Source organism: Eubalaena glacialis, chromosome 3 (assembly GCF_028564815.1).
Source record: "Eubalaena glacialis isolate mEubGla1 chromosome 3, mEubGla1.1.hap2.+ XY, whole genome shotgun sequence".
In the NCBI taxonomy this organism is placed as follows: domain Eukaryota; kingdom Metazoa; phylum Chordata; class Mammalia; order Artiodactyla; family Balaenidae; genus Eubalaena; species Eubalaena glacialis.
In genome coordinates, this window is record NC_083718.1 from 111,829,561 (window position 1) to 111,856,281 (window position 26,721).

At 39.5% G+C, this 26,721-nt stretch overlaps 2 protein-coding genes across 4 annotated transcripts in view; one reads left to right on the top strand and one right to left on the bottom strand.

The window, feature by feature from the left end:
- Positions 1-8,524: 8,524 nt before the first annotated feature.
- On the bottom strand, positions 8,525-16,931 carry LOC133087132 (uncharacterized). Its single transcript, XM_061183906.1, has 3 exons — positions 16,899-16,931; positions 10,216-10,284; positions 8,525-9,289 (listed from the first exon to the last, which is right to left on the bottom strand). Exons 1-3 carry the CDS (start codon positions 16,929-16,931, stop codon positions 8,525-8,527), a joined length of 867 nt encoding a protein of 288 aa, XP_061039889.1.
- The window catches only part of ARHGAP29 (Rho GTPase activating protein 29), a 77,761-nt gene continuing 59,818 nt past the window's right edge, over positions 8,779-26,721 (top strand). The window contains exons 1-2 of one of the 3 annotated variants that reach the window (XM_061183861.1): positions 8,779-8,905; positions 25,933-26,169. In XM_061183861.1, coding sequence (XP_061039844.1) covers positions 25,965-26,169 — 205 coding nt within the window. In that variant the 5' untranslated portion in view covers positions 8,779-8,905; positions 25,933-25,964. Of the gene's footprint in view, positions 8,906-20,590; positions 20,698-25,932; positions 26,170-26,721 lie in introns of those variants that run through there. The other 2 variants (XM_061183860.1, XM_061183862.1) reach the window with 2 other exon arrangements.

Here is a 26,721-nt window from a genome sequence, read left to right on the forward strand (position 1 = left end):
ACTAATACTGCTTGCAGTGGCTTAAAATTGTACCCTTAAAATTGCCACTCTCAAATCTTCCTCTACTGGATACAAATGAAGAGACCAGGGCATCCCTTCCACTCTGAGCAGAAACCAATCAGTCTCCTCCCACTGAAAATACTCACAGAACACCAGGCTTGTAAACATCCTGCCTTCTGATTTTAATGATAATATTACAATGGATATGATGCTCCATCCTGGCCTACACCCCAGAGTAGGAGTGATATTGACTTATTGCTTCTCGTGAATATTATGAAGAAGAAATGGTCCACTTAAAGAGTTGGATTATGGCAACTTTCAGCCAGACTTGGACTTAATATTTCTATGGGGTAGGGGAAGGAAATTATCTTGGGTCCAACTAGAACCCATTAATGGTATTATTATTTGATTCCTAGAACTTAAATGGTGTTGTCTTATATGTTTATTATGGCTGCCATAACAAAGTACCACAAACTGGGTGGCTTAACAGAAATGTATTTTCTCACAATTCTGCAAGCTAAAAGTCTGAGATCAAGGTGTTGCCATGGTTGGTTTCTTCTGAGGTGTCTCTCAGCTTGTAGATGGCTGTCCTCTCTGTGTTTTTGCATGGTGTAGACCTGATCTCCCTGTATTTTATGTGGTCTGTGTGTGTCTGTGTCCTAATCTTCTCTTCTTACAAGGATACCAGTCATATAGGATTAGGGCCTACACTAATGGCTTCATTTTAACTTAAATACCTCTTTGAAGACCCTCTCTCCAAATACAGTCACATTCTGAAGTACTAGGGGTTAAGACTCCAACATATGAATTTTGAGGGGATAAAATTCAGCCTACAGCACTTTGTCTGATAAATCAGTGATCTACTTTGTTCTTAAGAAATTTTCCCAGTAATCGCTATCTCCGTTATTTTTTCCTCTTCCCCATAGCCCTGCCCCATCCCCACTACCAAACCACCTACCACCTACAAAACTACAAAAAGCCCCTTCAGTTTTCATTGCACTTCAAACATTGGTTCGCAAATACAACAATGCCATTGGCATTGGCAGCTCCATTTCACTGACTTGTTGGTGTTCAAGAAAAGCTTGTGTAAGTTAAATACCAGTTCTCTGTGAAACACGTTTAAAGAGTCCTTCTAGAATCCACTGTTCCTTGATCCACATCCTACGCTTCTAATTTTTTAGTCCCTAAGTAACTCCAAGGTTTATATCAAGACCTCTTGTCTACTGGTCTATTCATTTCCTTAGATTCTGGTTTCTTGGTAAGCTTGTTTATCTTTCAATAACTTTTCCAGAGTGGAACTCTTTTTTTTCCTCTTGGCTCTTAGTTATTACCCAGAAGGAAGATATTAGAAGTCAGCTTGATATTGTTCATTCTAACCATGAGGATTGTCTTCATCTATTCACAGGAAAGATCTAAAGCATTTCACCTTGCAACCCAGCTTGAGCTAACTCCGAAGCAAGGCAACTGACTGTCTTAATAGCTTGTTTGTCATTCCATCTGTTCTCCACCTTGTGTATACTAAGCTGATGGTTTCAGTGATATTACATAACAGGTATTTCATCAGCTTTTTGGTTAGTAGGATATATGTTATGCTTGTGACCTCCTATAGTCTAATACCATGTAGCTCCCAGGAAAATTTAATTACACTGATGAACATCCTAAACTGAATATGTCATCAAGCACAGTAAGAATGTCAAATCCATCAGCAGCAAAGGATGTCAATCCATCAATGGTTCTCAGTTACTATTTTTCAAGGTCTTTGACACAAAAGTTTACAGACATTTCAAGATGCCAATATTATAGGATTATTAAGTCATACAATACTATTTTTTCTTGTATATTATTTCTTCTAATTTAAGTCATACATTGTCAGCTATTGAGTTAATTTCAATATTAATTTAATTAATAATATTGAGTTTCAAAATAAAATCATTTAAATCCAGATATCTAAATGATTGAGTAATAATAGTTCTTCTGTTGCTATGGAATGTAATGTCCTCTTGAATGAACGTAAAAGGAGATGTTGCTGAAACAGGTTCATATAACTAAATATTTTTCAGCTTTTACAAGCAGTCCCTTCCCAATCCACTGGCAAGCGTGCCACAGGCAGCCACCCCTATATAAATACGCAGTTAGAAAGATAAACACTCATTAAAGTCCCTAGCGGTTGCATTGTTTCTCAGGGTTCAGCAATATTTGCTCAGTGTGTAGATAAAGAAAGAGATTAGCAATGTTTCCATTGGGCTCTACTTCCTGAAGCCAGCCAGCCTTCTCCCTAGGAGAGAGGCGGTAATCTGTGCGTGTGTTACAGAATGCCTCAGGACAACTTTCTACTTCAAGAGCAAACCAAGCTCCTCATTGGCTCCATGCTAAGCCACCCATTTTTTAAGGGCCATCATTTTTTAGTAACTTAATAAGTCAGACCTCTGAAATAATATGAGTAAATTTGCAGAACAAATCCACATTTAAACATGTTAATATAGCTTAAATATTTACACATAAATTAAGAATGATTCAGGTAGGGGCTTTGATCTAATTTCATAGACTTACGGACATTTTAAAACCTGAATTTATCAGTTGGTATAGAAAGAGCCCTGGGCTTGGTTCCAGTCTACTTAGGCCAATGACTAACCGTGTGATCTATGGGAAAACTCACCTGGGCTTTTTTTTTTTTTTAATAAAATAAAGGAGAACGTAGTAGAGGAGCTCTAACATCCTCTGACTTTGAAAATTACAATATTCTTTTGGGGAAAACAGATCTCATCTTCCCATCTCATAAAGGTTTTTGTGAGGGTCAAATGACATGATGTACTCCAAAGCACAGGGTCATCCACTGAATAGAATATGTAGGTGAGGGGTAGCAGTATTTGTTTACATATCTAGTCAGCATCTGGTGGAACAGATGAAAGAAAACAATAGCAGAAAATGTTCACCCCTTCACTTTAAAGAAGGAAGGAAATAATTTAAGATTCTAGAGTTATTTATGGTTCTTTCAGATAAAGACTAGGTGAAGTAATTAAACTTGGCATGTGTTAGTATGTCGGTTATAAGCAGCTAATGTAAAATTTTTGTCAAACAAAGCAATATGTTTCTCTTATCTGATTAAAACTTTCAAAATGTTAAACTAATCTTTTTGAAAGATAAATCTAGTATTTGGGCTCTACTGTTATTTTCTTTAAACTATTTTATTTATTGATTAATTCCAAATACTTTTCCAGGGGCTAGGGATACAATGGTGAACAAAACAGGCAGAGTCCCTTTCATCATGGCACTGACATTTCCACACTAGTTAGAGGAAATGAAAAATATACAAATAATTAATAACTATACCAAGTCAGTAGAGGGATACGTGTTATGGCACTTTATGGCATTTAAAGCAGGGTAAGTGCTAAGTTTGCCCAACTCAATAAAAGTGCAGAAACCCTGTGGGACATCCAGATGGACCTAAAGGACCGGTGACTTCTGGCTTCTAGGCTGTAGAAACTTAAAAACTACAGTGTGATTAACCATGAGCCTTTAGTTTTCATCCATGTACATGGGGCAGTTTTTGCTGTTATCTTCCTGAGTATGTGAATCTGGGCTCCCAGAATCAAAGCCCAGGCTTGGTTTAATGCTTGCAAGATGAGTCCTTGAACAAATAAAATTATCTATCGTAGTAAAAAAAATAAAGCAGGGTAAGGAAGCTAGGGAGTATCAAAGAGGGGAATGCTCTTTTCTACAGAGTGGTCAGGGAACATGTCAATGACATGGAACATTTGAGCGGAGACTGGAAGGGAGCAAAGAGCAAGTCACATATATGGGGCAGGGGAGCCCCTTCCAGGCAGAGGGAACAGCAGAGGCAAGAGGGACCTTGGGGTATCAGGGGAACAGCAAAAAGGCCAGAGAGGCAGAGGAAGAATAAGAGTGAGTCCCCACTATCTTTTTTTTTTTTTTAACATCTTTATTGAAGTATAATTGCTTTACAATGGTGTGTTACTTTCTGCTTTATAACAAAGTGAATCAGTTATACATATACATATGTTCCCATATCTCTTCCCTCTTGCATCTCCCTCCCTCCCACCCTCCCTATCCCACCCCTCTAGGTGGTCACAAAGCACCGAGCTGATCTCCCTGTGCTATGCGGCTGCTTCCCACTAGCTATCTATTTAACATTTGGTAGTGTATATATGTCCATGCCACTCTCTCACCCTGTCACATCTCACCCCTCCCCCTCCCCATCCCTCAAGTCCATTCTCTAGTAGGTCTGTGTCTTTATTCCCATCTTGCCACTAGGTTCTTCATAACCTTTTGTTTTTTCCCTTAGATTCCATATATATGTGTTAGCATACTGTATTTCTTTTTCTCTTTCTGACTTACTTCACTCCGTATGACAGACTCTAACTCCATCCACCTCATTACAAATACCTCCATTTCATTTCTTTTTATGGCTGAGTAATATTCCATTGTATATATGTGCCACATCTTCTTTATCCATTCATCCGATGATGGACACCTAGGTTGCTTCCATGTCCTGGCTATTGTAAACAGAGCTGCAATGAATATTTTGGTACATGACTCTTTCTGAATTATGGTTTTCTCAGGGTATATGCCCAGTAGTGGGATTGCTGGGTCGTATGGTAGTTCTATTTTTAGTTTTTTAAGGAACCTCCATACTGTTCTCCATAGTGGCTGTATCAATTTACATTCCCACCAACAGTGCAAGAGTGTTCCCTTTTCTCCACACCCTCTCCAGCATTTATTGTTTCTAGATTTTTTGATGATGGCCATTCTGACCGGTGTGAGATGATACCTCATTGTAGTTTTGATTTGCATTTCGCTAATGATTAATGATGTTGAGCATTCTTTCATGTGTCTGTTGGCACTCTGTATATCTTCTTTGGAGAAATGTCTATTTAGGTCTTCTGCCCATTTTTGGATTGGGTTGTTTGTTTTTTTGTTATTGAGCTGCATGAGCTGCTTGTAAATCTTGGAGATTAATCCTTTGTCAGTTGCTTCATTTGCAAATATTTTCTCCCATTCTGAGGGTTGTCTTTTGGTCTTGTTTATGGTTTCCTTTGCTGTGCAAAAGCTTTTAAGTTTCATTAGGTCCCATTTGTTTATTTGTGTTTTTATTTCCATTTCTCTAGGAGCTGGGTCAAAAAGGATCTTGCTGTGATTTATGTCATAGAGTGTTCTGCCTATGTTTTCCTCTAAGAGTTTGATAGTGTCTGGCCTTACACTTAGGTCTTTAATCCATTTTGAGTTTATTTTTGTGTCTGGTGTCAGGGAGTGTTCTAATTTCATACTTTTACATGTACCTGTCCAATTTTCCCAGCACCACTTATTGAAGAGGCTGTCTTTTCTCCACTGTATATGCTTGCCTCCTTTATCAAAGATAAGGTGACCATATGTGCATGGGTTTATCTCTGGGCTTTCTATCCTGTTCCATTGATCTATATTTCTGTTTTTGTGCCAGTACCAAACTGTCTTGATTACTGTAGCTTTGTAATATAGTCTGAAGTCAGGGAGCCTGATTCCTCCAGCTCCATTTTTCGTTCTCAAGATTGCTTTGGCTATTCGGGGTCTTTTGTGTTTCCATACAAATTGTGAAATTTTTTGTTCTAGTTCTGTGAAAAATGCCAGTGGTAGTTTGATAGGGATTGCGTTGAATCTGTAGATTGCTTTGGGTAGCAGAGTCATTTTCACAATGTTGATTCTTCCAATCCAAGAACATGGTATATCTCTCCATCTATTTGTATCATCTTTAATTTCTTTCATCAGTGTCCTATAATTTTCTGCATACAGGTCTTTTGTCTCCTTAGGTAGGTTTCCACTATCTTTTTCTAAGAAAAATATGGTCAAATTTATCTTCATTTTAAGATCGATTTTCATAAAATCCAAAAGAAACTCTTTATTGAACTTCTCTTGTTCTGTGCCTCAGTTTTTAATTCATAAAATAGGGATGATAGTATCTCATAGGGTTGTTGTGAGGACTAAATGACTTACTAAATATAAAGAATAATTAAGACAGTGTCTAGCACAGAGTAAACCAGGGAGGGCTACTTATTATTACTATCATCATAATCATCATCTCTTTATTCACAGCAATATCAATAATTCAATTTTTAGGCCAGTAGTATAATTTGGCACCAATCATTAATTATCTGCAGAGCTTCCTTACACCTGTTAGGACATTAGGTAGAGTCATGGTATGCGGTGACTCAAGCACAGAGGTTTATGTCATCAAATGTCTTATAGAGAGCTTAAAATAACATAAACAAATTGGGGCTTAAAATTTAATACCTTAAGCTAGACATAAAACAAGTATTATATCATATCCATATACTCACTTGAGTTTTTCTTTATTTTTTTCAGTCAATCTTACTCAGTTCCCACTCCTTAAGACAACACAGAATTCTTGGATGTTTGCAACATCTTTCACATTCATTTCCAGCATGTGGTCTGAATTGATTCCTTGTTTCTCAATTACAACCATCACAGAATCAAGATTAATAACCTGCTTGGTGAGTTTTGTCCACTTTGGAATCTGGAGCCTTTGTACTCACTGTGGCCCATCAGGCTCTCCGTGGTTCTTTCTGAGTGCTCCAGCAGTGAGGGGCAAAGACAGCCTCAGTGACTGGGAACATGCCTGCTTCCGTTACCTCTTTTCCTCTCCCAGGCATTTAGCCATGGTTGAAGAGAGTCTGAAAGTGGATTGAAAGGTCACTGTGCTTAGAACAATGCCTGGCACAATGGAGGTACTCAATAAATATTGTCTGGTGGATGATGTTGTGCTCTCCTAAACAAGCTGTCACTGAAGCGTGACTGACAGGAAGAGCACCTGTCCATTGTACTCTCCTTTGGGGCTGGGCTCCCACCTCCATCACTCACGTGGAACATCTGCCTTCATTATCAGCCCCTTCACCTCTGGGCACAGGGTACCTGGGACCGTCTTTCCTTAGACATGTGGTTTTTGTGGCCATTGCACTTGATTTCATTAGTTACAACAAATTGAATAGAGCTTAAGGTAAAAAAAAAAAATGCATCCTAGAAGGATTTTTTTATTCCTGGACACACTGGTCAGTCCCTAAACATTCCTCTAGAAAATACTTAGTAGGGACCCTTTGTGTACTGGACACAGACTTAGGTAACATGATACTGTAGACCTCCACAATCTAATTAATATAAATAAACATTGGTATTAGTATAAAGTAAAAGACAGCATGAAAATCAAAAGTGCCATAAGAATAAGGTTCCATGTACCATATAATATTAAATGGGATGACTAATTTTCAGTGAGAACAGAAGGCTTCAGAGCAGAGGTTGTATTCTCTCTATCACAGAAAGAATGAAGAACATTTCAATAGGCAGAGTAGTTATGTGTTATTAATAAATACTATAATTTTAAAATAGCAATACTACACCGTCTGTCATGAATGTTTCATTATTGATCCAGCATCCAATTATGCCTCTGATTTTTGTTTGTTTGTCTCTGATTCCTCATCCTCCAAAGACGTGACCCTGAGCCACTTTAACCAAGAAACATTTACAGGTAAAAAACAAGTTGGCTTATAAGGGTAAATGCTGTGACAGTGTTATAGGATTTGGTGGAGGTATTTATTTCTTCTTTTCTTTACCAAACACATGAGCCACCTGTCCCAGATAACAGACTTTTTTTCCTTTTTAAAAAATTTTATTGAATTATAGTTGATTTACAGCAGATAACAGATTTTTAATGTTCATTCTCAGTTAATTGTATTTATTTTATTGCAAAAATGAGTTACCATTTTCCTCTGAGAATGTTTTTTAATATATTTCTCCCAACTAATGAAGAGTGGAGACTATGGCAGATGTTTGATGTATTTTGAAAAAGGTTTAAGGGGAGGAAGAGATTGAGGAACTTTTCCAAATTCCCTTCCCATAATTTTACTTATTTACTCAGCTAATATTCACAGAGTGCTTGCTATGTCTCAGCATAGATGACAGGAAGGGTATTCTTGGTAGAGTTACGTGTTACTACTATGTACTCTAACTATTCAATAGAAACGCTGTACTTTTTTCATTATGATGTGTGATCCAAATCTAGATAAATGCTTTAATTTTTGTTGTTCATTTTCCCTATAGCGTTGATGAGTCCCATCAGTAAAGGAGCATTTAATGGTAAGAACCAAGTAGCATGATTAGGGGGACATGCATTCGACTAGTATTTATTGAGCAACTCCCACGAGCCTGGTACTGTACATAATAGTTGACGTTTTGGGTAATTTAGTTTTCTGAAAATGACAATCAGTCAAAGACAGAAAAGAGTGTGGCAGTTTTAAAGTTAAGCACAAAATGTATTTTTGTTCCTAAAGGGAGAAGGAGGGTGTGGGAAGGGGTAGGACTAAACAAGTTGGGGACCAAATTCCTGCCTGGAAGGAATTCAAAATGTCCACCTGAGAAATGTCCACTTAAACAACAAGGACCTGCTCCCTACTGGAGGGTGCGAAAGGTGACTTATCCCTAAGGTTCCTCCGCCTGTCCTGCCGCAAGCCGCACGGGGCGGCTAACACGTCCTGCAAGGCTCGGGACAGTTTGCGGGCCGAGGCGAAGCTGACAGCCTGCGCCGGGCGCGCGAGAGCCAGTGGTCGGCCCCACCTGCCGCAGGCGCCCGTCCCCGCCCCCCGGGCGCGCGGGCCAATGGGCTGGGCCCCAGGGGGCGGGCCGCGGCCGGGCGGGCGGTGCGAGGCCGGGGGCGGGGCGGCCGGGACTGGCGTGGTCGTGGCTGTAGTTGCAGGGGCGGCGGCGGCGGCTTTGCCGGGCGTCCGCGGGCCGTGGGGGATGGGAGCGGCGAGCTCCAGCCCTCGGCGGCGGCGGCGGCGGCGGCGGCGGCGGCCGTGAGTGTCGGGCGGGCGTCCGCGTCCGGGACGCGGGATGGAGCGCCGCGGTGAGTGGAGGGTGGCGGCGCTTGCTGCGGCCGCGGCCGGGGCCTGGGGTCACCCGCGGCGGCCACCCACGAGTTGCCGTCCAGGGTCCGGGCGGCCCAGGCGGTGGCAGGGAGTGGAGGCGACTTAGGGCTGCGCTGGGGGCTGGCGGCGGCGGGCCGGGCCGGTGTTCCCGGGACTCCTGGTCCTCCGGGAGGGGTCCGACCGGACGAGGGGCGCGGCAGGAGCGGAGGAGCGGGGAGGGCAAGAGCGGGCGTTGCAAGGACCGTCGGACCCCGTTGTCCCCAGTTAGGCGACGCCGCCCCGGCCGCTGGGGAGAGGCTCTCGGGGCGGACTTTACTCCCTTTCCAAGTCCCCCTTGAGCGTCTGTAGCCCCTCTGCCTTTTCTAACCACATGCCCTCATCTGCCTTTAAGCGGAGTTCAGGCGGGGGCTCGTTTACTCCTCCCCGCCCCCCTTTTGATTTCCTTAACCGGGTCTTCACATTCGTCTTCTTTACTTGGGATCTTTATGGAAGTTTGGTGCCTTTTTCTGAAATTTTAGTCTGACAAATGCAAAGGCTGAGATAATATAAAACACCTCGTGTTCCCTGTCTACTTTTTACCACACTTCGTCCCACCTAGGCCCGGCTGTTTATTTATTTATTTATTTTTGTTGGGGGGTCGGGAATGAAAAGTAGAAAAACACTCCCCTTTCTACCCAAGTGCCCTACTCTGGTGCATCTCTGTCTCTCTTCACACTCCTCCCTCCCTCTCCCACCACCCGACCCTTCTCTCTCACACCCCTGTAGCCGTCCTACACACACACACACACACACAACACATACACACACAACACACACACGCACGCACGCACGCGCTCGCTAACCCAGCCTGGTCCTAGGGCAAGCCCTGTGCTTTGCGAAATAGAAGTTGACAGGCGGGGGATTGCAGCTACTAAGAGGAGAGGAGAGCTTATCCATGTGAGTTTGTTTCCCAGGCTGTCCCAGGACTCCTGTTCCAAACCTCAGCTCGAGGGAAGGCCTTCCTTTGGCCAGAACAAAGTAGCCAGGGACTCTCCTTGTCTTTGAGCCCCTCTGACATTTCCAGGGTCTATCTCGCTTTTCATCACCACTCCTCTTTAGAAACGAGGGGGAGGTTTGTTTACCAACTACCCCCACTGGTGGTATTTTGTTTTTTTTGTTTTGTTTTGTCTGATCTTCGACATCCTCTATCTATCTCTAACGGTGGATCTTTTAGGAGCTGTTAGGAGGTGAAAGTTCCAAGACGACGGTGGAGCCAAAATAACCAAGGAACTTTTTGTTGCACATTTACCTTTTCCTTTTCTCTTCTTTGTTGACAATTAGTTTCGCCCCTTTGTTCCGTTTGAGGGAGGGGAGTTTCCTGTTCAAGAAAAAGAATTCATAATTAAATATGAAAGTGAATATTTAGAATGAGTCAAGAAATCCCAAATCAAATTATGAGTCTTGGAGATTTAAATTCCTTTCTTCAGAGATTTCTATAGGCAGTTGCCAAGAATGCATACTTAGAAATGCTTCCTGATTGTAGGAACTGTGCAAGTGAGGAACCCGGACACTTAAGCTTCATTAGCTTTATGGTACAAATAGCTTTAGTCTCCTGATTCTGAGAAAAGTTTGAGAGTGAATTTGAAGGGAAGTAAGATAGACCTGGGTTGAAAATGTTTCACTCCCCAAATTGGCAGGAGATAAAACTTTGGCTGAGATGAAGAAAGCACTGTTCTGCAAATCTATGGTGGCTGGTCATTCCTGCTCTGCCCACCTCCCTAAAATAGAACATCCACCTAAATTATCAGCACCTTCACTTCCCAGCTGTAAAAGCCCTTGACCTAGGAATGTGTGCTTCTACAACCACTGCTGTTGGTCCCAGTGGTTAGTACTGCATTGAACAAAGCTCATGCCCAGAAGGTACCCTGGAAAGATTTTCATTCCTGTACCATTGGTGATACATTCAGCATTCGCTCAGAAAATTTAGTGTGATCCCACTCTGTGTTAGACAAGGTCCTGTGGAACCTTTCAGTCTGTTGGGTAGAAGGAGACAATTCCAAATAAATAGGGCCCAAGGCATAGTATCTTGGGTTACCTGAGGAAAGTATGTTGAATGTCCTATGGGAAAGTTAAAGGGATGATTTATTTTCAGTGGAGAGAATGAAAGGGCTTCTTGGAAGAAGTGATGTTTTGTGTGAGATTGAAGTTAATTAAGAGAATGATTTTAATAAGCACAGAAGGCAGAAGGATCCTTCGGGGCAGAATTGCTGGTTATCTGTAATACATACAAGGATGTCACTGATCAGCTTCCATGATTCTGCTTTGAAGGCTATTTTGTTTGTTTTTAATTTCCCACCTCATCTCCAGTATGATGATGAGCCACAACACAGAAAGACACATTCATGTGTAAAGAAACAAGGAGGTTTAAAAGGAAGGTCAGGAACACGTTTCGATATGGTGAGGATTTTTGTGGAGGGTTTGCATTTTCTTCCCTGCCTTTATCATTACTCTGATAAGCAAAAGAGCCATTTGATGATATTGCCTCCCTAGGATAAGGTTTTTTTCTTTTTCTTAAAAAATGTTCCAGTATTTGTCACTGAGAAAGTTTTCAAATACCATAGTCTTCCTTTCTAAGGAAGAAGATGGAAAATATTTTGAAAAATATTAAGGGAGAGAGGAAGTTGAATTTGAGGGATTATTCAAACAGAACCTTCTACAATTTTACTTTTAATTTACTTATCTAATATTCATTGAGCACTAAAAAATGATAACAGCTTTTTATACACTATGAGTGAGTTTTGACAATTGTATACACTCATGTAATGCCCGTAATCAAGATACAGAACATTTCCATTACTCCAAAAAGTAATGCTCATTTGGAACTCCCCCCACCTCCCACACTACAACCCCGTCACCAGGCAACCATTCGTGCTTTTCGTTACTAAAGATTAGGTTCATCTTTTCTAGAATTTCATGTAAAAGGAATCATACAGCATATATTCTTTTGTGCCTGACTTTCATTTGGCCTAATGTTTTTGAGATTCACCCATGGTTTTTTTGCTATGTCATAGATATTTATTGTTAAGTAGCATTTCATTGTAAGGCTGTATCACAATTTGTTTAACCATTTATCTGTTGATGGACATTTGGGTTGTTCCCAGTTTTTGACTATAATGCTACGTACATTTGTGTACAAGTTTTTGGATGAACGTATTTTTCATTTTGGGAGGGTATATAAAAGAGTAGAATTCCTGGGTTGTATGGTAAATGTATGTTCAACTGTATAAGGAACTGCCAGGCTGTTTTCCAAAGTGGTGTGTACCGTGTATAGCAGCAGTGTGTGGGAGTTTTAGTTGCTATAAATCCTTCCTACACCAAAGTTGGTATTTCAGTCTAGCTAAAATTGAGAATTCCAGTAGATATTTATTGGTATCTCATTGTGGCTTAAATTTGTGTTTCCCTGATACTAATGATGTTGAGCACTATTTCATGTGCTTATTGCCCAGTTGTGTATCTTCTTTTTTGAAGTGTCTGTTCAGATCTTTTACTTATTAATTTATCGTGTTATTCACTCTATTATTGAGTTGTAGGAGTTCTTGATGTAATTTGAATACAAGTCCTTTGTCAGATATTTTCTCCCAGTTTGTGGGCTTAACACAAACTGTGTCTTTCAAAAAGCAGAAGCTTTAAATTTTGATGAAGTCCAGTTTACCAGTTTTTTTTTTTTTTTTTTATGGTTCTTGATTTTTGTGTCTGAGAAATTGTTCCCTGGATTTTCTCCCAAGTTTTCTTTTAGAATGGGGATCCTCAAACATATTCTTAAAGGACCAGATCATAAATATTTTAGGCTTACAGACTACAGCACCTCAACCACTCAACTCTGCTGTTGTAGGGCAAAAACAGTTATTGACAGTACATAAACAGTTGGGCGTGGCTGTGTCCCCCCATAACTTTTATTTATAAAAACAAGCAGCTGCCTCCTCCAACTCCAGTATTTAAAAGATTGATAGTTTTAGGTTATATGTTTAGGTCTATGACACATGTTGAATTAATTTTAGGGTATGCTCTGAAGTAAGGATCAAGGATCATTTTTTTTCTCATATGGATATCAAGTTATTTCAGCACCATTTATTGAAAAGACCATCTTTCCCCCTATTGAATTACTTTAGCACCTTTTGAAAATCAACTGATTATATTTGTGGGTCTGTTTCTAGACTCTATTCTATTCTGTTGATCTATGTCTGTCTCTATACCAATATCACACTGTCTTGACAACTGTAGCTCTATAGTAAATCTTAAAATCAGGCATTGTGAATCTTCCAAGTTTGTTCTTTTTTCAAAAATTTTTTGGCTGTTCAGATTTTTTACATATTTATATACATTTTACACTCAGCCTATCAATTTCTATAAAAGAGCCAGGAGGGATTTTGTTTGGGATTGCTCGAACCTATAGGTCAATTTGAGAGAAATTAAAGTCTTAACAGTATTGAGTCTTCCAATCCATGAACATGGCATACTTATTGATTTATCCAGTTCTTTAATTTCTTGCCACTAGTGTTTTGTAGTTTTAAATTTAGGATTTTGCACATGTTTTCTCTAATTTATTCCTAAAAATATCTTGTTTTTTGATGTTATTATAAATGGTATTAGTTTCTAAAATGTCACTGTCCAATTGTTTGTTGCTAGTATATAGAAGTAAAATTGATTATGGTATATTGACCCTGTAATCTGTGGCCTTGCTATATTCATTTATTAGTTGTAGTACCTTATTTATAGGTTCCTTAGGATGTTTGAGGTGCACAAACATGTCAACTTGTAATAAAGTGTTTCACTTCCTCGTTTTCAATCAGAGCGTATTTTATTTCTTTCTGTAGTTCTATTGTACTGGCTAAGACCTTCAGTAACAATATTGATCCTGATCTTAAGGGGAAAACATAGTCTTTCATTATTGACTCTGATGTTAGCTGTAGATTTTTGTAGCTGTCTCTTATCAGGTTGAAGAAATTCTTTTCTATTCCTACTTTGGTGACTGCTTTAATCTTGAAAGGTTGAAGAATTTTGTCAGATGCTTTTTGTGCATCTGTTAAGATGATCACATGGTTTTTCTCTATTGAATATTAAACTAAGCTTTATTCTTGGGACAAACCCTTCTTGGTTCTAATGTATTATTCTTTTTTATATATTGTTGGGTTTGACCTGCTAATACTGCGTTAGGAAATTTGATCTGTAGTTTTCTTGTAATATCTTTGTCAGCCTTCTGTATCAGAGTAATGTTGACCTCATAAAATGAGTTGGGAAGTTTTCCTGCCTCCTCTATTTTCTGAGAGTTTTTGTAGGACTATTTAATGTGGTTCAATAGACTTCATTAGCGAGGCCATCTGGGTCTGCAGTTTTCTTTGTGAGATATTTTAAATTATGAATCCAGTTTCTTTAATACATATAAGGGTATCCAGATTTTCGATTTCTTGTGTTAGATTTGGTTATTTGTGTCTTTCAAGACATTTCTCCATTTTATCTGTGTTGTTGAACTTTTTGGCAAAGTTGTTTATAACATTCTCTTGTTTCCCTTTTAATATCTGTAGGGTCTGTACTGATGTTCCTTATTTCATTCATGATATTAGTAATTTGTGTTTTCTCTCTTTACTTTTTGATCAGTTCAGCAAGCTATTTATCTATTTAATTGATATTTTTAAAAAACCAACTTTTAGTTGAATTCATTTTTTTCTCTGTTATCTGTCTTCTATATCATTGATTTCTACTCTTACCATTATTTCCTTCCTTTTACTTACTTCCTGTTCAATTTGCTCTTTGCTTTCTAGCTTCTTAAAGTGGAAGCTTAAACCATTGATTTTAGGCCCTCATTTGTTTCTTTTTTTTTGGCTGCATTGGGTCTTTGTTGCTGAACATGGGCTTTCTCTAGTTGCAGCAAGCGGGGGCTACTCTTTGTTGCTGAATGCGGGCTTCTCATTGTGGTGGCTCCTCTTGTTGCAGAGCACGGGCTCTAGGCATGCGGGCTCAGTAGTTGTGGCTCAGGGGCTTAGTTGCTCCACGGAATGTGGGATCTTCCCAGGCCAGGGATCCAACCCGTGTCCCCTGCATTGGCAGGTGGAGTCTTAACCACTGCGCCACCAGGGAAGTCTCCCTCCTTTCTTTTTAATAAAGCAACTAAAGCTGAATATTTCTCTAACCACTGCTTTTACTGTGTAACTTACCCATTTTGAAATATCGTGTTTTCATTTTTATTCAGTTCAAAATATTTTCAAATTTGCCTTGTGAAAATTTAACCCATGGATTAGTTAAAAATATATTTTATAATTTCCAAGTATTTGGGGATTTCCCAATTATCCTACTGTTATTTATTCCAAATTTAATTTTGTTTGGGTCAGAGAACATACAGTATGATTTCAATTCTCTTAAACTTATTGGGACTTATTGTATGGTCCTACATATGGTCTTAGTGAATATTTTATGTGTATTTGAAAAGACTGTGTATTCTGTTGTTGGGTAGAATTTTCTATAAATGTATATCAGGTCAAGTTGGTTGATAGTATTACTTAAAATTTCTATATCCTTACAGATTTTCTCTTATTTGTTCTTTTTTTTTCTTGTCACACATTTTTATTTGATCTCCTTTTTAAAAAATTTAATTTAATTTTTAAAGCAGCAGGTTCTTATTAGTTACCTATTTTATACATATTAGTTATATATGTCAATCCCAATCTCCCAATTCATTCCCCCCCCAGCTCCCCCACCCCCGCTTTCCCCCCTTGGTGTCCATATGTTTGTTCTCTTATTTGTTCTCTTATTTGTTCTATCAGTTAATGAAAGAGGATTGTTGAAATCTTAACTATCATTGAGATTTGTCTGTTTTTCCTCACATTTCTGTCAGGTTTTTCCTTGTATATTCTGAAGCTCTATTTTTAGGTGCATATACTTTTAAGATCATGTCTTTATAATGAATTGACTCTTTTATCATTATGAAATGTTACTCTTTATCCTTAGTAAAACGGGTTGTTTCATATAATAGAGCTGCTTCTGCTTTCTTATGATTAGTATTTGCGTGGTATATCTTTTTCTGTGGTTTTACTTTCAACCTATCTGTGTCTTTATATTTCAAGTCTGTTTCTTACAGGCAGTATGTAGTTGAGTCTTAAGTTTTTATCCAATTTGACAATCTCTGCCTTTTTATAGGGGTGTTTAGAGTATTTATATCTAATGTAATTATTGATATGATTGGGTTTAAGCCTATAATCTTGTTGTTTGTCTTTAATTTTTCTCATCTGTTCTTTTTTTTTTTTTTTAATCCTGCCTTTTTTTGGATTAATTTTTTAAAATTCCATTTATGTCCACTGTTGGCTTATTAACTGTACCTCTGAAGATTTTAATATACATTTTTAACTTATTATAATATACCTTCAAATAATATTATGCTATTTCACATATAATGTAAGAACCTTACTTTCATTTCCCTCCTCCCTTAATTTTTGCTATTGTGATGCTTTTTGCTGTCCTGCATATGTTGTAAATGCCACACACATTGTTATTACTTTTGTTTTAAATATCAGGTTTTTTTCCAAAGAAATTTACAAAATGAGGCTTGTTTTGAAGATTTGTTGGGGTGAGTCTAGAGTACTATTTTAGTAGGGCTGGGTTAGATATACTACTGACACATGTCCTTCTGGGATCTCTCCTTGAGTATTCAACAGGTCTTTCTACTTTGGCTGATGAACACTCAGAGGTCTCCCAGCCCTGCGAGAGCCCTGGGAATTGTTCAGCTACAGGTCCCTGGAAATTCTTTGTCTATCCTTGTGGGGATTCACCCTATACATATATAGCTTTGTATTCAGCAAGAAAATTAACGAGTTGTCTATGCAAATTTCTGGAGCTCTTCCTCTGCCTACCTTCTTCCTATCTGGTACTCTGTCCTACAGATTCCAGCTGTCTCAGTCTCCCTGAACTATGATCCCTTTCTCCTCAACCTAGCAAGAGTACCACACTCTGTTTGGCTTCCTCCTTGCATGCCATGGTCTAGAGTGTGTCTCCAGGCAGAAAGTTGGGGTGACTGTACGGATCACCTCATTTGTTTGTGATCCCATCTCTCCAGGATCACAGTCCTGTGCTGTTTATAGTCTGTCTGAAAACAGTATAGTGGAAGGGCAGGTCTGATCTCATTTGTTCCTGCACTTGATGTATTTAAAATTTTAAGACTTTTTTTTTTTAAATCTGGAGATTTTCTTTTCATCATTTTCCTTGCAATTTATTTGTTTAAGAAACTGTTGTTTGCACTATAAAATGACCCACAGTCTAGATTTTACTGAGTGCATCCTGTGGTGTAATTTAACATATTCCCTTGTCTTCTGTATTGATTATAAAGTGGTAATTGGGTCTAGAGCAAAGTTTCTCGACCTTGACACTATTGGCCATTTGGGGATGGGTAATTCTTTCTTAGGGGTAGAGGTAGGAGGGCTGAGGCATGCTCTGTTGTGCAGGTAGGATGTTTGGCAGCATCCCTGGCTCTATTCACTAGATGTCAGTACAACTCCTTCCCAGTTGTGACAATCAAAGATGTCTCCAGACATTGTAAAATGTTTTTAGAACCATATTCTGTTATGAAAAATAGGCTACCTAAACTACAGAATCAACTTCAGGAATATGAAGATCCTTACCCAGCAAAAATAGCAATACTACCTATGTTAACACTGAAGAGAACACATGAAAAAGATTTTAACAATATGCAAGTTGAGGCTTCATAGAATGACAGAAGAGCAATATCACAGAGTAAGTGTTTCTGTTTTAGAAGGGAAAAATACTTGAGACAATAATAACGTAAAATGATAAAAACACAATTTTAAGATGTTGGACTTCTACAATAGATATACAGATGGTTTTACTTTTTCTTTTTTTTTTTTTAACCCTTTATAATTTAATTATAAACCAAGAATTTTGGAGTTGCAGAAAGGTATTGTTTCAATAGTGTACTTTTCATACTTGAAACTTACTTGTGTGACATAAAATTTCTTTAAACAAATGCAAGTTAGGGGGAATTAATAAAACAACCCTTTTAATTTAAAAGTGAACTACCATTTTTGCTAATGTTTCCAAATATTGTATTCCTCCTTACTAAGAAAAAAGAGTAGAAAAGATGACAGATAATTAATCTGTTTTTTTAAAAGCTATAAGAGGAGGACTGGGATCGAGAGACTTCTCAAAATTTCCCTCAGATAACCGTACTTATAATTTAATGGCCTAATATTCGTTGAAGATTCACTCTGTGTTGGTTCTATGCAGAATAGTTGGTTGTTTTGAGATGGTTTAGAGGTAGATCTGGTGGGAAGGGTCTTGAGATTAACCCAGAGCAGATCCAAGGGGCAGACTTTCCTCCCTTGAGCTCCCTGAGGATTACCCTGCCTCTACCTTCCATGGCCTTCAGAATCCTTTCCTCTCTCCCCCATTGGTGTCCTTCAGTTTAGTCATCAGTGGTTTCCATGGTGAGTGTCTATGGTGCATCATTCTCCTCCATTAGGATTTGAAGGAACATTTGGTTGTTAGGTGTCCCCAGCATTTTTAGTGCTTTTGATCTTGGCACAGTTTAAAGTTTTTAAAAATTAAGCAAAGATAAAAGAAATTACGATAAATAAAAATTAAGATAGCTCTACTATCTGCAAAATGATAGTAGAGCCCAGGTAACCAAGGAGCCTGAGGTTCTCATATTTATCCTTTCCAAGTAACAACCTAGGGCCCTAATTGGGTTTATTTGTCCAGAATTGTTTGGGTGTGAGAGGTGTCCGTCTCCCCTTTTTCTGTCCATGGGTAGTCTCCTTACTTCTTTCTCTCTCTCTCTATCATTTCTGTCTCTTTTCCTTATTCTGTCTGTATCTTATTTTCTCTTTCTCTGCCTCCATTTGTCTCTGCATCTTTCTTAGTCTTCTTTCTCTCTTCTCCATAATTGTTTCTCACCTTCTCACATCTCTCTTTCACGGCTTTTTCCTCTCCTTCCCTCCCATGTGCTCCTTTCTGTCTCTGTCACACCACCACTTCTACCTCACATACGCTTTCTCCCCATGAGGATCTTGTGTGAGACATTGTTCAACTTTAAAAAGGAAAACAATCCTCTTTATTAAGAAAATGGTGATAATGGAATAAGAAAGTACAAAATAATTAATATACAGGTATTTAAAAATAGATACAAAGGAGTGTTTGAGATTGAGTGACTTATATTTCTTCCCCAAATCTTTCTTATGATTTAATAAGGGTTGGGATGCTCCAGCCCCCTTTTTTGCCCTGGGACCTCTGACCTCTCAGTTTGTTTCAGTTCAGGGCATCATCATTTTCCATGGTGAGAGTCCATGGTGCATTGTTCTTTTTAAGTGTGGTTAGAAGGAGAGTTTGGTTTTGAGGTTTCCTTAGTGCCTGTGGCATGTCCTTGGTACTGTTGTGTTTGGGGTTTGAAGGGGTAAATTTGTGTAAGTTGAGTCTGACAGTTCCAGTGTGGAGGTAAAATATCCAAGACGTTGAGCATTTTCATATTTATCTTTTCCAAGTAGCACCTGAAGGGCTAAATTTGCTCTGTTTCCCCAACATTGTTTTTAGTATAAGGGTTCAAGGATATGAGAGATGTTCCTCTTCTCTGTGCCAATGAGTGTTTTCTCCCTGTCTCACTACTTCACTTGTTGGCTCTCTCATGCTCACTTCCTTTTTGTCTCTGTAAGTAGGTAGTCTCTCCTTTCTCTTTTATTTCTCAATATTTTCTCTTTCTGCCTCCACCTGTTTCTGCCTTCCTTGGTTTTGCCCCTCTCTCTCCCTATGTCTGCAGCCCGCTTTCGTCCTGCTTCTCCTCACACTCTCCCGTGTCTTTTTCTGCTTTCTCCCACATGTGATAATACTTTTCTCTGCCTCCACCACTACCCCCAGCTACCCTCCCCATGTGCCCTCTGTTTCTCCATCAGTTTTTTCTGAATGTTCCAGAACTGAGATCACTAATGACGAGGCTTGTTCTCGTGAGTAGAATGATGTAGAAGCTTTCAGCCCCTGCTGCTTTCTTTAATTATTCCATCTTTCTCTGACATTTTTCTCATTCTGAGCGAGTTTGAGAGTGCAGTTGAAGTAATATAGGTCTAAGTGGAAAATATGACCCTGTACAGAGGGCAGAGTAGTTGGCTGGTTTTGAGGAAGTTTATTCTTCCGGAAAGGAGCCAGGCCTGTGTTACACTTCACCTGTGTGGGGTCTTGTTTTTGTTTTTGTTTTCGTAAAGGAGTTGGAGAGAGAGGAACGAGGTGGTCAAAGAAGTACCTCATAAAAAATGTAGATTGCTCATCCAAGAAATTCCGATTTGCCAGATGAAGTCATCAGGTGACCTGTTCCTAAAGTTCCTCCGCCTGTCCTGCCGGAAGCCGCACGGGGCGGCTAACACGTCCTGCAAGGCTCGGGACAGTTTGCGGGCCGAGGCGAAGCTGACAGCCTGCGCCGGGCGCGCGAGAGCCAGTGGCCGGCCCCACCTGCAGCAGGCGCCCGTCCCCGCCCCCCGGGCGCGCGGGCCAATGGGCTGGGCCCCAGGGGGCGGGCCTCGGCCGGGCGGGCGGTGCGAGGCCGGGGGCGGGGCGGCCGGGGCTGGCGTGGTCGTGGCTGTAGTTGCAGGGGCGGCGGCGGCGGCTTTGCCGGGCGTCCGCGGGCCGTGGGGGATGGGAGCGGCGAGCTCCAGCCCTCGGCGGCGGCGGCGGCGGCGGCGGCGGCGGCGGCGGCCGTGAGTGTTGGGCGGGCGTCCGCGTCCGGGACGCGGGATGGAGCGCCGCGGTGAGTGGAGGGTGGCGGCGCTCGCTGCTGCGGCGGCGGCGGCAGGGGGCTGGGGTCACCCGCGAGTTGCCGTCCGGGGTGCGGGCGGCCCAGGTGGCGGCCCGGAGTGGAGGCGACTGCGGGCTGCGCTGGGGGCTGGCGGCGGCGGGCCGGGCCGGTGTCCCCGAGACTCCTGGTCCTCCGGGAGGGGTCCGACCGGACGTGGGGCGCGGAGGAGCGGCGAGGGCGCGAGCTGTGGCCCTGAGCAGATGATGAAGATAATAAAAGCAAACACATAGCACGTCCCACGTTCGGCGTACAGTTTTCTAAGAGCGCTACACGTTTTAACTGCACGAGAGTTTCACGATTATTTAACTAATTTTTCACACGGGGGAAACCTGTCGGAACACACAGACTAGTAATTGGCACAGTGTGATTTAAAGTTTTGCTCCAGAATCTGTGCTCCCTACCACTAGAGTCTGATCGGATCCTGTCCCAACCTCCTCTGCCCTGACAGCAGCCCTCAATTCAACTGGGTCTCTGTCCCGAGGTATCTTAGGATTTCCGTGGTGCATTGTTCTCGTCCCTGTCTTTTGAGCTGAGGGAGGGGTGTTTCGTTCCGAGGCCTCTTCAGCCTCAATGCTTTTTTCCCAATTCCGTTGTGGACGTGTTTGGGGCTTGACTTTTTTTTTTTTTTTTTCTTTTTTTTTGACGGGTGAGCTCAAGTCTGAGACGTTTCAAGCTGGAGCGCTAGTGGTTCACGAGCCTTGTGTCTCCATATTCATCTTTTTTGACTCTCTTCCTCAATAAGGAACTGGCCTCATACCTCTTCGGAGAGGAGGACTGTTAGTTGCTAAAGGCGGGAGCTGAGCGCCCCTTCCCCTTTCTCCAGGTGTCTCCGAGATGGTATCTCTTGTCCATCGCTATCAGTGCCTGCAGCCCTTTTTGGTTGCTCCATTTTCCCATTCTGTATTTAAATCCTGGGATGGGGAACGTGGTCTTTGGCATTGGGTAGTTTTGGAGAGCCCTGCCTGTCAGGAATGCTGGACATTCTGGAGGCGTGGGAGGTTGGGCAGCTTCATCTTCTTTAAACGTGCTGAATTCTAACTGCCCAGGAATGAAGTGTATGTGCGTTGCACGCCTTTCTTTAGAAATTAGTTATCTGCATATTATTGATAAAACTTTTTAACATGCCCCATTCTGTTTTTGCGAAGAGTGCATTTAAAAAACGTAATCAAAGACCTCCAGAATGAATTTTTCTGATTTTTAAAAAACATCTCTAGGTATCAATAGATTCTTACCAATCAGAAATTTGTTGAAGTAGCAGATTTCAGAAATATATGGCAGTTTTTCCTGAGGTAGAAATAGTAAGATAGGGAACTATTAAGTACAGATATTTGGGTTTGTTTTACTCTTCAATTAGGCAGCCAGGTGCCTAAAATGAAAATACTTCTGTAAGGATACATTTGGGGAGGAGGAACATGGGGCAAGAACATTTGATTAACACAGGCTCCTGAAGTCTTGGAAAAGCCACATTCCAGGGTACCGGAAGTTAGTGTTCACATTTCTAATACACATATTACTTAGAATTTAGAACATATAGAGAAAGTAGTTTGGCACAGTGATTTTCCCTTTGCTACAAAGTTCTTTGCGAAGTGGATAAAATGCTTTTTTTATGTTGATGGTTTGGAGTTGGAAGAGATGCAGAGAATTAGGAGAGTTTCACAAATATTTTGCTCAACAGTCTGTTTGCACAGTTCAAACTTCACTTGGAAGCCATTTAGTAGGCTTCTATGAAGTCAGTTAAGTTTCTGGAATTGTTTCCAGTCCTATATTTCTTGCTCACAATTTACAGGTATATTGTAGTGAAGTCACATTTTGTTCATTACTTACGTATGTTAACAATCTCCCACAGTAAAGCACGCTAGTGATAATGGCTAACAGTTATTGAGTCTTCATGATGAACCAAGCATTGTGCTAAGTGCTTTCCATATTATTATCTCATTTAATTAAATTTCCAGTTGCAATCTGTTAGTAACTACATTTTATGTTACCACCAACTAGAGGATGTTCATTTTGGGACATGAGAAAGTAATGTGGATGATCTCGGTAAGTGTATATATAACCTCCAAACTTTCTCATTATCATAGTTCAGTTTTGTGAAAGCTTGGATTAACTTTATGTTAACATTTTTTTCAACTGTAATGTTTCCTTTTTTCAGTTTGAAATATGAAAAGTAGTAAAGTATATTAATAAAAGTAGTACATTGCTCACCGTAATGCCGACTAGAGGTAGAGTATAACCCCTTTTATTTCCTCACTTCCCCATCGTTTTTGTTCGTTTACAGACATTCTTAGTCTTGACTAAATATATTCAAGCATTTTTGAAACACTTTTTACAACTTTGGGCTACTAATTTGACAGTTAAAATAATTTTTTTTTTACTGAGATAGGTGAATTGTTTTATTCGAAGCTTGTGATATATGCTTTAAAATTTATAACCATCTTTTTACCAGTGACAATGACTAATTTTCTAATTTACTAAACTAAAAGCCATCAAAATTAATCAGAGTGACTTTATTAAGTAAGCTGCAAAAGTGATAAATTAGGCTAATAGTCTTCTCAATTAACGATTTGTAAAAGAGCTGCCCAAACAAGGCACTTGAGTGTTTTGTTTGTTTTTGTTGGAGGGGAGACTTAGGACAATTTGGGGGGCACTATTATTATACCTAAGTTCATTTTAGAAGTTATTTACACATTTAAGGATTAATGTTAGATAGGTTTGAAACTAGATTAAATGTAGAAATTGCATTTCCAGAAATAATTTGAGATTAATAAGAATACTGAATAAAGGAATTTTAAAAGCCATTGAAGAAGTGTCAGGACACCTTATTTAATAATCAGAAGTAGAGAAACAATAATAGAAATCAACCTTTGATTTCAGTTTTATGTACTCTTGCCTTTACTCAACTTCATATGCTTGGTTTTTTGGTTAAGATACTATTTTAGAGACAGATTTTTAAAAACTGTTTCTATTTTCCATTCAAAATACTGCAACAATCCAGAGTTAAACATTTTTATTTCTGTAAAAATTAATTGAAACTTCATAAATTTTTAAAGTTTATAAATTCATTATAAACTACTTATTATTATTCATTATTAATTCTGCAAATTCATCACTCATTCTGTGGACAGTTTTGAGTTGTTTATCCCTCATATGCCAAGCACTGTGCTATAAGCAGAGAACGCTTGGTTAGCAAACATTGGTCGTGATTTCCTTGAGATTATAGTCTGGATAGGGAGACACGAATCACCTATGGGAACTTCGATAAGTGCAATGATGAAAAGTATAAGATGGTATAAAGCATGTAACAGGAGATTCTGTTCTAGTTTGGTGGTGGTGGTGGTGGTTGTGGGAGCAAGGGAGGTCCAGGAAGGTTTCTTTGAGGAAGTGATCTTTGAGCTGAGATCAGAATGAGTAAACAAAGAGGAAGGAGTAGTCCAGGCAAATGGAACTGCATACAGACAGGACCCTGAGTCCAACAGTTGGTGTTTCTCAAGTTGTAGGGACAGAACCCATTATAAGTCTGAGACCAATTTGGTGGGTTGCAGTCGGCTTTTTAAAAAATGAAATGGGATAGGAAAGAAAACATCTGAGTACATCACCTGGCTCCTTAGCCAGAATCTGTTTTATGTTTACGCATTCCTACACACACACCACACACAAACATAACATACTTAATGTGTATACTGGCTCCACTGTGGGTCACGGTAAACAAATACTGTTGGAAAAATGAGAAAGAGGTGTGTGTGGCAGGAGTGTTGAAAGTGTTGAGTAGGAATTGAGACTCCAGACGACGCTGCAGAGGTAGGTAGGAGCCAGATCTCACGCTGAGCCTTGTAGTGCATGATAGCTTCTCACTTGTCTTTTGGAAGAGTTTTGAGCAGAGAAATGACATGATGAGATTGATGTTTTGAAAATGTACTCACTACATTTGGAATGAGACAAGAATGGATGTGGAGAGATCATTAGGAAATTAGTAACAGCAGCTAGACTACTCCTTCCTCTTTGTTTACTCATTCTGATCTCAGCTCAAACATTTGAAAAATGTTTTAATGATAATGCTTGAGCTAATTTAATTCCTCCAGTCATTTCCTTTTTGATTTCAAACAAAATTAGGACTTTTAATTCCAGAAAGGTAAAAGGTAAGGATGAAGCAGAAACAAACTAAGATTTTCTTGAGTTCCAACTATGTGCCAGGTTTAGGTGTTTTAACATATGAAGTCTTTTAACTTTGTGTTCCCTTTTAATCTTCACACAGCCTGTAAGCAAATTGTACAGGTCACACATTTAGGAAGTATTCAGTAACGATTCAATTCTCAATCTTTCTCATAACAAAGATTGTGTTTTTATTATACGACCCTGAAATTACCAAAAATATTGCTCCAGTAATCATACATTTATTTGTTCAACCAATCCAGGTGTGTCAGATTAGTGGACATCTTTAGAACTTGTTTTCAGCAGAGAAATGTTCTTCATGAAAGGTGATAATCCAGAATATGTGTGTGTGTGTATGAATATACATTATTATTGAGAACATACTGTACTTGAATTTCTTTTATGTGTTGGACACTTCTATACCATTGTCTCTTTTAATGCTTACAATAATCTCATGAGGTAGGTGTTGTCAGGATGTTATTTCCATTTTATAAATGAGTTTACCAAAGTGAGGAGATGATTAACAGCTTGTCAGGTCACGCATAGTAAGTGATGGAGGGGGATTTTGAAAACAGGTCTTTCTTTTTTCAAAGCTCATATTTCACCTTTATTTTTGAAGGTGATGTCATGGAGGGAGAATATTTTCTTCCACTAATTGACATTTCAGAATAACTTTTACAGTTTAAAAAATTCTGTACCTTAGGAGTTAAGAGGGAGTTTATTAAGAGCATGGGTTTTGGTGACAAGGCAGATGTGGGTTTAAGTACCAGTTCGTTTATCAGCTGAGAGCTTAAACAAATTATTTAACCTCCAAACCTCAGGTTCCTAACTTGTGAAATGAAGAGAATAGTAGCTTGCATATCATAGAGTTGTCAAGATTATTGGCACTTAATAAATGGAAGTTGCTTTATCAGTAATACAGGGTTTGTTGTTGTTATTGTTTTAAATAGAATATTGAGGCGGGCTTTGGGCTATTTGTGAAAATCTAGTATAATGTCCCCTGATTAATGTAGTATTTGTGTTTCTCACCCCCTTAAGGAGTTCCGTTTTTTTGACTGTTATATGAAAGGATGATTGCTCACAAACAGAAAAAGACAAAGAAAAAACGTGTCTTGTCAACAGGCCAGCTCTCTACTGATGTTACAACTTCTGAAATGGGGCTCAAGTCCTTAAATTCCAACTCCATTTTGGATCCTGATTACATCAAGGAGTTGGTGAATGATATCAGGAAGTTCTCCCATGTGTTACTATATTTGAAAGAAGCTATTCTTTCAGGTTCGTCAACTCTTTTCTCTTAGCATTCTTACTGAATAGTTTGTAAAATTTTAAATGCCAGCCTAGCTACAGATAAATGTATACACAGTAGTAGCAACAGGGTATTCTGCTTTATTCTTTTTTTTTTTTTTTTTTTTGCCAAATGTTTGATGTTTACAGTGTAAAGTATTTTATGATCAGATACAGTGCAATACATAGTAGAAACTTTGGTAAGTGAGGGAACAAGAATACAAAAAAAAAAATCATTCTTTGGTTCTTAGAAGCTGGACCCATTTGACATGGGAGATTTTTAGATAATTGGAATTTTAGCCTTCTTGTTAATGGTAACACAGTGCATTGATTGGTCTTTAATAAGCAGACTGATGTTTTTAATTTACATTGTTGACATTTCTGCCTGGATTCAGTTTTCCATATTGTCCCTAAAAGAATCTAAAATCACTGATTTGAGTGAATTTTTTCCTCAAAAATCAAACTTAATTCTGTTTTGCTATTCTCTTCCTCAATTAAGAGATAATCACAGAATTTATTCTTTGTCTAGTTAGAAATGGATAA

What these genes read in the sequence shown, in the direction of transcription:
- LOC133087132 (XM_061183906.1), bottom strand. Translation starts at nt 16,931, where the DNA reads ATGGCATGCAAGGAGGAAGCCAAACAGAGTGTG. An exon ending in AGGAAGCCAAACAGAGTGTG is followed by an intron (nt 10,285 to 16,898) that starts GTACTCTTGCTA and finishes TTTCTTGAACAG; the next exon opens with GAAACTCCCCTCCCTCAAAC. An exon ending in AAAGAAGAGAAAAGGAAAAG is followed by an intron (nt 9,290 to 10,215) that starts GTAAATGTGCAA and finishes GCATGTGGTTAG; the next exon opens with AAAAGGCAGAGGGGCTACAG.